Source organism: Vanellus vanellus (assembly GCF_965231255.1).
Source record: "Vanellus vanellus genome assembly, chromosome: 1".
NCBI lineage: Eukaryota > Metazoa > Chordata > Aves > Charadriiformes > Charadriidae > Vanellus > Vanellus vanellus.
The window spans coordinates 7,023,380-7,035,838 of NC_138905.1; the positions used below are offsets into that span (position 1 = coordinate 7,023,380).

The following is a 12,459-nucleotide window of genomic DNA, read 5'->3' on the forward strand; positions in this document are numbered from 1 at the left end:
TGTTACAGAATTTGGGATATTTCCATCAGCATAGGACATGGAAAAAAAGAGAGTCATCCTCAGTAAATATATAAACACAACTTAAATAAAAATAGAGGTTCAAGTTCTGTATCACATCTAAGCTAATATTCAGCCAAGGACAGTTGTCAAACTCTTGTAATTACTATTAATATTGTTGATTTTGAAGTAGATAGGACAAGCAGATATTAGATGAGGCCCTACCACCTGGGAATTCAAAAGGAGCTTCTCATGCGATAAGAAACTGGACTTGTAAATTGGGCCTTCCCATTGTGAAAAAGAGAATATACAGAATGAATTAAAAAGCTCACGAAGCAAGAAGGGAGAAAAAAAAAAAAAAACCAAAACACCAAAAACCAGAGCAACCTCTCAAATTTGGAATATTCAAAATTAGCCCTCATCTCAAGTAATGAAGTCCATAACATCCAACATTCAATGTGGCCTCCGTGCAAAAAACCTGGAAAACATACAACCTCCCCTTCCTTCCCCCGCCCCAATCTGTTAAGGTTATAAACTCAACTAGTCCCAGGACAAGAAACGATGCCACTATCATGCAGCGCTAGTCTGAAGAGTGGGAACTGGCATTCTCACTGCTGCAAGGTAAAAAACTGGTTTTCTTGAAAATAAAACTTTCTCAGTTATATTGGGAAGCACTGCACAAGCAGCAGAGGGACTCTGACACCTCAAAAAGAATCAGTGATGAGAAGTGTAAGAATTAAAATCTGAAGTCACACAAGAAAGTATATTTATAATGAAAAGAAAGTATATTTATAAAGGCTGCTGCCTTTAGAGGTTCTTCAACTTCTGTGGGCTGCATAAAAGGAAGAAAAAGTGCAAATACAAGAGTTGCTCAATCTCATTCAAAAAGTCTCAGGAATGTGAAGAGGGTTCTTCATTAAGGCTCTGTGTTCAGACTCCAAACTAAGTGGAGACTTGATTATTATATTCTGTGTGAATGCCAGAACAGCTGGAAATTGCCAGCTACCCTGATTGTTTCTCTTCTTCCTTTCCCTCTCAATTTAGGCAACTTCAATCACAGATAGATGAAGGTAGACAGTGAAAGACAGAAATACTTTGGTGGAAATACTCAAATGGGAATATAACACATAACAGTTTTATTTAATCTTTCCTGAAAGTTATGATCATACTAAGCCAGGAAGGATTTACTATCTGTGGTGGTTGATTGTACCCTGGATTATTAAACAGTAGAATACAAATAGGAAATAAAAACATACGCTAGAGAAAGACCACACTGACACACAAACTTTGCTGCTCTCTGACACTTACTGCATAAGAAATGACTGATGGGGAGACAAAAGCTTTGTTTTGACAAATATCAATCACGCGAAGACACAAAGGCAGTTACACACTTCAGAGACTGGTGTCTGTAAGAATCATGACGATGCAACTGAAAAGATGCCTAAATAATCATATAGGAATCAAGGAGTTTTATACACGGTTATGGAGTTGTACATGTGTTCATTTTATTATGTCATCCTTCATTATTTCTAAATCATTACTCAACTGTGGTAGAGACTGGCACATTTCTGGTCTCACTGTGACAACTCTTCCATCTCTTTCCAGTTCCTCATTGTCACACATTGCTGCCCTCCATTCCCATTCCCCTTTTTTGTTTTTTCTTTATTAGGTTTAAGCACAGAAGTTCTAATGGGAAAACACTGTGAAGTTCCCAGAGCCCCATCTCTCTATTGAGACGTTCTTCTGCAATAAAGATCAGGGGAAGATGTAAACTGAAGCATCTCGCATGCACACATCAATGTGTTAATGTTTTCTCATTAATTCTCCTTGTGAAGTTACGATGGAAAAAAGTAAGGAAGCAGCCTATAGGCAGCTCTGCAAGAGTATTAAATGAAAACGGTATTTTGCAATTAAGCATATGACAGTTTTGGATAATGTAATCAAATATATGGATTCATTAAGAGTATGTGTACAGTATGAATAGATTTCCTCAAGCAAAAACTTTCTCATCTGTATTTATGAAGGCTCATTACAAACAGGCTGTCTAAAGTCCTGTACATACCTGTTCTATCCCTGGGACCGTCACCTTCTCTGAGTCTCCCTTGCTTTCTTTTTAAGAGCACTGGCATCTCTCAAGTATGCCACTTTCCGAAACCAAGCCATCACTACAATTATAAACTATAACCCTACAACATTACTACCGTTGTTGCTGCTGAATGTTCCCTTCAGTGCTGTTTCTAAACAAAGCTGATTTCCGGAGCAGTCTGACTGCACAGAAACCATAGGAACGTCAGGTGAAGTGGGTCTTTTTAAGATACAGGCTGTTCATTTTCTTAGCAATTTGTTCCTCTAGTGTTAACCACTTTATCCAATCAAGTGAAGACAGAAAGCAAGAGTCTGGAATTGTTCCTGCAACTATTGCTTCTGTGCTTCAAGAAGGCAAGAGTGGAAAGCCGGTGCCTTCTTCCAATACACTTTCAGATAAAAACTGTCTTTATTTGTGAATTTTGTACAACCCTGAGAATATCATCAGGCTTTCCATAAAGAGCAGTGACAAATAATGTCTGACTTTCCACTGCATGCTGGGGAGGAGGAAGAGGCTGATTCTTTATTCTGTATGTTCTGGTTCACTTACCGCATAAGATGTGAGAAAGAATAAGGAGAACACCCTTGTTTTTAAAGTCTCATGTGCTCCACCAGAGTTTGACAATCAGTGAAAATTTTTCCTAGCCTCAAGCAAAGTTCATCCCCTTTATGAACATATTGAATTATTCCTGCCACTATTTATAGTTCAGCCTGTAATTTGTTACATGAACTGAAACTCTTTCTGCTCAGCCGATCTGCTATACCTTCTGCGTGCTTGGTGAATAGAGGATTATTCAGTTAAGTCAGTGTATCATGGACTGACGTCACCGATGGCTGAAGAGGAAGACCGCGGCTGCTTACATAATGGGTAGCTATTGTATTGCCTGAAAGGTCATATTTTACATTCTCTTTGCAAACGAAGTAGCTGTTACACAGTTTTTTGGATCATCCCTTTGACTTGGGAAAATACTTGATCTTCAAATCAGCCAATCACCACAGGAAAGAAACAAAGCCACAACTGTTACGACCTCTAGCTTCTCCTTCCAGAGAAGATGACAGGACAGACAGTAGGATTATAAGAAAAACTTGGGAAACAAATTATTACTTTTTCATGCATTCACTTTGTATTTTAAAAATGCAAATTTGCTAGCTTCTTAGTTATACTCTGAAAAAACATCAACAGTTGGTATTTTTAAGAAAAGCAAAGTGCAAGATATAGGTACTGGTCACAAAACCAAAGGTAGAAAGCAGACATGATGAGCAGGGGATATGCTGAGTAAACTTCTCCCTCTGCTTGAATTGTAGTATCTCCATCATCAGGCTAACCATTATTCTGGTCTCAATCTCTCCCTTTAAAGTTTTCCACTTCACAGAGAATAATTTACTAAAACAAAAGGATAGTAAGGGAGTAAGCTAAAGCTGCAGGTCAGTGTCCTGGTTTGAGCAACACAGGACTAATTTCTCTTCTAATACTTGGGAAGACTGCACCTTTAGAAGACTCTAGTGCCTGAATTTGTGAAAATATTTACTTTATAGCCAGCTACGGTGTGTGGGTTTCAAGGTCTCAGCATTTTCAGGCTTGTCAGGATCAAGGATGAGGAGGAACGAGACCTGAGCACTTGACCCAAGCTGGCCAACAGGATTATTTCATGAATGTCATATTCACTATAAATTAGAAAGTTTGCTGTAAAGTTCACTCTCTCCCTTGATGTTTGCCATCCTGAGAACTTCTTGCCCCAGTGCCGGACCCCTGAGGCCTTAGCGAAGGCCTCCCGAAGCCGTAGCACTCGCAGTGTCTGACATTTACTGTCCGCTGCTGGGAGTGCACAGGTTCCTACAGATAGAATTATCTGAGTATAATCTTTGCATATTCTGTATTGGTATCCGGATCAATATTGGTTCTCTAGTGCTAATGTTAATTATCTAATCTTATTCTACTAAATCTGTTTATATTTCAGCTCCTGGGTTTCCTTGCTTTTTCCCCCCCCGATTCCCCTTCCTGGGTGGGGAGGGGTCATCAGGTGATAGAATGATTGTCTAAACGACAATAAATTGTTATGGGTTTCTCAAACCGTAACAGCCGGTTGAGTAATCCAGGCAGTAACCTGGGTTGCGTAACAGTTGTCCTCTAGTCCTCAGCAAAATACAGGTGGATCAGCAGCATCAGACAATACCACCAGAATCCCCAATAGAACATGCAAGTTTTAAGCTCTATTGTGGAGAAGATGGAATTTGAACTTGGGAACCACATATTCTGTGCATTATCGACCAAGCGGCCACAAGAACAGTTATGAAAACCTCTCCAGAACACAGTGTTGGGAATAAAGCCGCTCCAGGAAGTTTTTCTCCACTTGAAATTCTTCCATAATATTAAGATGACCAAGACTACAATTCCAGCAAATAAACTCTTCACATTAAAATCCCTACCTAGCTTTTAAAGCAAGTAAAAGCATTTAGCACTTAATGGCACACCTAACAGAACCCACTCTCTGTCATTACCCCCAGATCGTTATTTGTTGTCTGAGTAGGATAAAAATAATTCTAACTAAAAATCCCAAAAGCAATTTAAAGGTTATAATCGGGTAATTCACTTCCTTAGAATTCACCTTCAATTTCACATAGAAAATAAATTTACTACTCTTTTTTTTTTAAACAGTGCTCATTCTTGACATTTTAAGTAGCTGCCAGCATATTTCAGTTCTTCCATATTGATTCCAAAATAAAAAAGCCTATCAAGGTATAAAGTATTCTATTCAAAAGTAGATCCCATTCATACCATCAAAAAAATTCACTTCTCATGAAGATTATGAATGCTGCGTTCCATATTACGCACAGAAGAAACAGACTTATCCCAAGGGGGACAGGGCACTGAACTGCTTCCTATACTTTTTACCTTTTAACTTACTCAGTGCAACTCTCCTTTGAACAAAGCAACCACATATCTTGGGATATCCTAAGATACCTGTGCTGGCATGCATGATAATTTAAACATCAAACTATATGCCCCATGTTATAACTAATCAGTTTCCTTGGAGAGTTATTCAAGATGGTTTTCACTGATCCATGACTGTAAGCTATTCCTCAGCCCTCCGGTAAACCTGGGCTGCAAACAACTGTACCCATTTAAAGGTGTACCCTCTTTTCAAGTTTACAAAGATTTTTCTGGTTTTCTTCTTTTGCATTCCCAAAGTGTAAATCAAATACAACTTCCAGCTCCCCGCCAGACAAGACGAGCAGGACTGATGCTTCACCCGCTCCACAGATTGTTTTGCAGAGGTGAATGCAGAATGCTGTGTGATCGTAGTGCCAACCCCACCGTGCAAGCGCAATGCAGTACAGCACACGATTATTACTACGAATACGTTAGAGAGTCTACACAACACCACCCTTAGAAACTCCTTGCATTTCACCACCAGTTTTGTTAGATTAGTACCGTTACTGGGTTATTACGCATTATTGCATTTTGGAAGAATAAAAAGCCTTTTTCTTTCAGTGTAATTTTTTGGGGTTTTTTTCAGATCTCATAAACAGAGACAATCTAATTTAAGGTTATATATTCATTCAGAAGTAATAGCTCAGGAAAAAAAAAAAGCATGCATAACTTTACCTTTTCACTATTCTTGTATTTTTCCCAGCTTTTCAGCATCTTAAGCCATTTTGTAGTTCTTTCAATTTCAAGGTGCTTTTGCTGAAAATAAATTAGAATTTTTCAATCTTTTCAAAATGAATACATTTAAAGTTATTTACATATTTCTAAAAACACTGAGTAAAAGTTAAACACAGCATCATCAACCTTTTATCCAGTCATCTAAGAACAGCAATAAAGAGTAGCATCAGTTTACTTAAAACAACCAAAAAAAACCAGCCAACCAAAAACCAAGCAGAAAACCTTAATATTTCAGCCCTATGTAAATAAATAACTGTATTTTGTAAGAGGAGTTTAAGTAGAAGATTTATAAAGGTTTCTTCTCTGCATGTTTTTGGAAGTACAAAAATTTCAGTATTTTTTTATACACAGTAAATTTTCAGGCAAATAATTTCTGCCGCAACCTTTTTAAAAGCTAGGTGACTCTGAAATGATGATCTTTACCCAGACTTGCCCTAATCACAATTAGCTACTGTTTTCCAGTGATCACACAAACCACTTCTTAGAAGGCACAAAGTTAAAAAGGTACAAAGTACACGAACAAAAAGAAGTGCATGCAAGAGTGACAGTGCAGTAGCAGAAATAGGAATAACTTCTTATTCTGGATATTGAAAGCCTTGCTATAATTCTTACCCTTGGCTCAGTACATTTTTACTTAAACGGCCCTATATGTTAGCATCAAGGGTTTCACTTCAAGATGATAAAATGAGAATTCAAAACAAAACAATCCCTATCTTCTCAAAATAAATAGTTATATCAAGCAGTATCACATGTAACATAATAAATATGTGAATTCCTCACACTATTTATATTATATACAACTTTAAAACCATGGGACAACCCTGCTACTGTAAAGATTGCCATTCTGCCTATGAAAACCTTGCCACAATTGCCATCAACTTCTTGAATTTGGGAACTAAACAAGCACTTGGAATTAGCTTTTTTAATCACTGGAATGACACTTCGGCTCTTCACAGCCAAAAATCTGTATTTTCTTGGCTCCAATGGTAAGAAGATTTTCAGTCAGTATTTTTACAGCCCAGTTTTACATGCTTGTAAAGTAGGCAAGGTGTCTCTGATCATACTACAAAGTTAACCATTAACTGTAATTTTTTTTTTTTTTTTATTTTTTTAACGACACTATTTCAGCTCTTTCATAATGCTTTGGAGCTGAGGATCAACACTGGAAAAGCTAAAGCAGAAAAATTTATGTGTGTGACGACTACAAAAAAATATTTATTTCGTAAAGGACAGCCCCTCTACCTCCAAATCCAAGGTGTAATAAAGACAGGAAGGCTATTTTATTTCGTTTGGTTAGTGATGCAATCCAGGAACAATGTAAGAGTTTAATTTCAAAGCCCTGCAGGATACCGAAAACTTATTAATACTTTCATTAACTGCATCTGAAATGTTGGGGAAAAATAGAAGAGTAAATTATTGTCTCAATAGAACTCTAAATTTACTTCTAGCTTTCACTCATCAGAATTTGTGCATTCTCTCTTGGCCATCAATGCAACAAGATGGGCAAAGGACTTCTTTAATCCAGGAGCCCAAAGCCTTGCACTTGCACAAGTACGACCTGATGACTGTTTAGGTCCACCCCAACCATGATTCAGTCCATGAAGCGTCCCAGAAATAACAGGTTGGTTTTGGTTTTTTAAGTTATTTTTATTTTAATCCAATTGACATAAGCTTGACATAAGAAAGTTATAGGGAAAGAAGCACCTCTACTCTCTCTAGCTTAACTTATCTAACTATTCATGTTGCAATCAACTGCCCGTATTCTTGTTCAGGTTCCATGCTCTATTTGGCAATATCTCAACCACCTGTTTCTTCTTTTTTTTTTTTTTTTTTAATTTTTTAAAAATATTTTAAACACTTTTCTTAAGAATTAGGTTAGATGGGAACTGTAGAAAAAGTACTGCTTCCCATATTTCACAGGTTTCCCAACCTTGTTTCTGATTCTCCTCCACACTTACAACCCCTTTAAGAAATAAGCATTTCTAACATCTCTAAAGCCGATGCTCTCCAGGCATAGTTTAGATTGCAGGAATAACACTGCTATCAAGTCAGGAAAGGTCTCTGCCCTTAACAGGTTGTTCAGATAATTGGTAAGAAAAATAAAACCCTATCTGCTCCCACAGTCTTTTTGTTTGTATGTTTGATCTGCTTTCAAGATTTTTGGTCTTTTGAGCCAGCAGCTCACTTCAATTGTAGGTTTGTTCAGGCTTTTATGTCTTCTGTGTCAATTTATCCCAGTCTCAAGTGATGCTACTGTAGTCAAAATAGCAATTATTTCTGTGTTCAGTTGTTGAAAACTTTTAGCTATTTTTTTCCTAGTCTGAATTATGTTCACTTTCATGTCTAACAGGTGCAACACTGAAAACATGGATAGATTTGACGCGGCTCATTGCAGAGTAGACGAATGCTGCTGCTGCTCTTTCAGGCAAGTTCCACGTAGTTGTCACCAAAAAAAAGAAAATAAATCCATTTATCTGTCTTCTGAGTACATTTTACACTTTGAAGCATTTTTGCCATTGGGAATATCAGAATCCCTAACTGAAGCAGAGAAGGTTTCTCACTCTTGTGTCAGTAAATAATACACTACTGAAAGCAAAAAAGCATGAAGTTAAGTTGGCACACATCCATCTTTTGTGCAGCACTCCACCTGCCTGGAGAGCAAGTGTGCTACAGCTGAGGCTTAAAGCAATGCTTTAACAGAAGCCTCAGACAAAACCAGAACTCACTGAACAGTTCCCTGGAGAATTTATAATCAAGTAAACCAAAGACAAAACCAAACAAACTGAAAATGAGTTAACAAAACATTTCATAGCACTTCAAAAACAGAGTCAGACACAGACTCCAGATTTCCTGAGGTTAGGTCTCTGTCCACTTTTCTCTTCTAGGTGACCTTTTCTCCCCTAGTTTTAGCTCAGATGTGCTGTATGATTCATCTGAAGGTTAAGTAGTTCATAATGTACGACAATGATTCCATGCATTGAAGCCACCCAATGCCCAGCAAGGTAACAAAGCACCAAAATTACTCTGCATTCACAGTAATAATGCCTAACCTAAAAGTATTCTGCATGTAAATACACAGGCTTTGCACTAGAACGTATATGAAGAAAAGAGATTCAAAATTTACTAGGATACACAACCCTTTCCATAATTTGCAAACTAAATGAAAACATGACTTAGGAATATTTTTTTTAAAAGTCACACGTAAGGCAAAAGGAAAGCATAAATAGTTCTGCCAAATAAGTGACTTTAAAAGATATTGCACAGAAAGCTTTTAATGCTAGCCTATATAAACATGATACATTAATTATCCTGTGAATGGTATCTTGAAAATTGTAAAGATTCAAACACCGCTGACAGAAGACAGATAAACCTCAAACCAGCAGAGGTCAGGATATCATCAGGAGTATAACCAAGAGTCTAATACAGGAGCATTACTGTATGATTATAAAAAGACACTAGATTTGCAATTTAACATTGATTCAATAAATACAGCTTCTATGATGACACTTTGTCTGAGATAGCATGAATGCAACATGGGACAGAGAACAGAGACACTATTTTCCCCCCAATAATTTAAGGCACGCTACAAAGCCAGAGTGAATCAGAGCTTCAAAACACATATACCACAATAATTGCAAGCTGTCTAATATTTATGCTCATAGAGTCACCAACCTGGTGTGTCTTTGTGATGGAAATGAAATGATATATACACTCACCATGTTATTAAATGTAATGGAACACTGCAGGAAAATGCAACTCTTTCAGGCTGCGTATGCAGAAACGCACATGAACCAGTGCAAAACAAAAGGGACTCAGAAGTTCCCTTTTTTCATAAGAAGTTCTTACTAGCCCAATACTGAAGCTCAAAATAATTCATTTTTAGAAACACTGCTGCTCTTAACACTCAGGGAGCTGAGCTGCCTTAGAACAAATCATTCCATCGCTCTTCCATGCACTCTACTGATTTGTGCAGCCAAGGGTGCCAAATTTAAACTTACAGCTTTAAATATTTCCTCACCAGTTTTCTGATGATACAGATCATCAATATGGACGAACAAGAAATATCTGATCTGGTCTTGGAGATAACAATGGGCCTGACAGACCAAGGGGAAATACCAATAGTATCTAGGCCCAGACAAGCAGAAATTCAGTTCCCGATGATTTTAACTAAAGCTTTCCATGTTCCCAGAAAGACAGTTCCCAAACTTCTCCTCCAGTACCCTCCAGCAGCAGAAGGATTTTTGGACTAGGGTGTGCACCAGCTGCTAACAGGTCTTACACGTCCAAAAATACACCTGGCCCATCATCTGAACATTACAAGGGAGGCCACCATGTTTCAGTGGCAGCCAGGATATTTGTCACCATTTACCAAACTAGAAAAGTACGCTACACTCCCCAGGGGACAGCAACGTACACCTCAGCATCAAAGCCACCACCCCACTTGGACAATTCACCCACCCAGCACAGCTGATGACAGCTCGTGACACAGAGACAACAGCTCTCGCTCTTTCGGGGCAGAGCTGGGTGTGATCTCTTACGTAGCTCCATTTCCTTTACTAGGTCATATAATGGGTGAGGAAAACTCATGGCTCATTGCAACTATTAAATGTAAGATCACGTGGGCCCCAAAGGATCTGTGAGCGAGTTAACATGGCCTCAAGGACCCTTATGGGACTGAGAACATGTTTCTTTGGGAATGCAAATCACTACAATGTTTTACCTCCTCCTTTCACAATGATTTATATTTAAGAGAGTCATAAATCTGTAAACATTTACTTCCTAGTCAAAAAACTGGAAGACTTACCTTTTCTATTGCTACATCATGGACAGGAAGTTCCTCTGGACTGGAAATAAAGACAAAGTTCATATTACTCTTGGTTAATCTTGGCACAAAATCATTTCTGTATAGGTTATTACAAGTAATAATTTACAGCAGCAATACGTAGTAACGACTAAACAAGAATTCTGAACTTTAGAGAATTAAGACAATGACACACAGGAACACTTGGAATTTATTTTTTAAACACAGTAAAATTCACATTTTAAGAACAGAACTTGAATGATTTCAATTTAAACCTTCTAAATCAAAGTAGTTGCACAGCTTCAAAAGACAAGGACTCAACAGAAAGTTTATTTTTTTCTTAAGTAAAAGAACCCTGGTACTGCACTACTAAACTGAAAGCTAAGTGAAATTTCTGTTTTGTTTATTTGACCATACTACTGTTAGCTGAAATACCCCTGTAAAAGGTTTTCCTTCTTTACTACTGTGTCCTGTGAAAGGCACCGAGACTTTGCTTGACTTAGGAGAGTTAAATTCCGTTTTCTCAAAACACTACAAAACTTACTCTGATTAACAGGGAGAAGGTTGTAGAAAAAAAAACAACAACAACAACAACAACAACAAAATCAGTTTTATTACTAGGTATCTAATTAATATTACAAAATACATTCCTTTTACTTTTTAGCCAAGGCAGGTTATGAATTGAAAGCTTGAAAAGCAGCCTTTGAACAGATACATTTTCAGACTTTATATTATTTTAGTTTCATTCTGAGGGCTCTAGCTTCTGGTTTTCTTATCAAAGAAACTTGTGCTTTTCTTGTCAAAAGTAACTGGATGACTTTGATGCAGAATGAGCCTTCCTTCCTTTGCCTGCATCACCTGCAGCTTCTGAAAACACAGCAGCTCATCCGTAAGCAGCAAGGCTCCCTTTTTCTGCTCTACAGATCAGATAAATAACACACCCAACAAAACCTTGTTTAAAAAGGGACTAAAAAGCAGGCACTGTGAAATCCTTTAAAAAAAAAGTTCCCACTGAGTCTTGATACCATGAAAAATATCCTCCCCACATCATTATAGCTGTCTATAGCAAAGATATTAAAACCCACTACTTTAGACCACTATCAAACCTGTGCAAGGGTGGAAAAAAAAAAAAACAACATTGGAGAAGGCTACAAAAGTACTTTTTGCTCCAGCCAATGTAAGAACAGTCTGATACAAAATGCTTAAGTTATATTTGATCTCATTTATTTTATTTAAAAGATGCAGTTTCAAATTCAGAAGTTATGTTTGAATAACCACACTTGGATTACTTCATCTAATGGAAAAGCTTGCTCCAATCACCACCTTTTCAGAGACCACACACACAAGTCAAAGTTTCCAGTACACAGCCTAGAAACCAATTTCAAAACCAAGAGTGCTCCTTTTGAACAGCATTGCAAAAAGCATAATGCATTCATTTAGAAGCACTTTCCAAGTATCTGGAAGTTTTCTTGACGTATAACATCAAAATCCAAAAAAATCTGCTTTACACCTAATGCTCTAGAAATAGCCTATATTCAGTGCTATCTGAGGTTGTAAGTGCTATAAAATCATAATATCATGCACATTCCCATATAACTAAATGAACAGAGTAAGCCCTTTGCATGCCACATGTCACCGCAAAATGAAGCTCATTTGAACAGAAGTAAAAAAACCTAAGCAAATGGGAAGAAAAAAAAAATTAATTTGATAATCTGCTTGGGGTTTTTTGTTGTTTGGTTTGGTTTGAAGTACCAAGATGTCTAATTAAAATTTTCAATTCTTTAGCGACCCCTTCGTCTCTCCCCACGCCAAATTTCTGAATAGCCTCCTCGGCTGCAGGCACTGCCTAACCCCCACCAGAAGCAGCAGTCTCACACAGCGAGACGAGCGCCCATCAGCCTCATTCTTG

General features: G+C 37.7%; 1 protein-coding gene across 1 annotated transcript in view; it reads right to left on the reverse strand.

Annotated features, from left to right (window-relative positions):
* The window catches only part of USP6NL (USP6 N-terminal like), a 126,768-nt gene that overhangs the window by 36,563 nt on the left and 77,746 nt on the right, over positions 1-12,459 (reverse strand). The window contains exons 5-6 of the mRNA XM_082498341.1: positions 10,554-10,593; positions 5,690-5,770 (exon numbers count right to left, since the gene is read on the reverse strand). Coding sequence (XP_082354467.1) covers positions 5,690-5,770; positions 10,554-10,593 — 121 coding nt within the window. The remainder of the gene's footprint in view (positions 1-5,689; positions 5,771-10,553; positions 10,594-12,459) is intronic.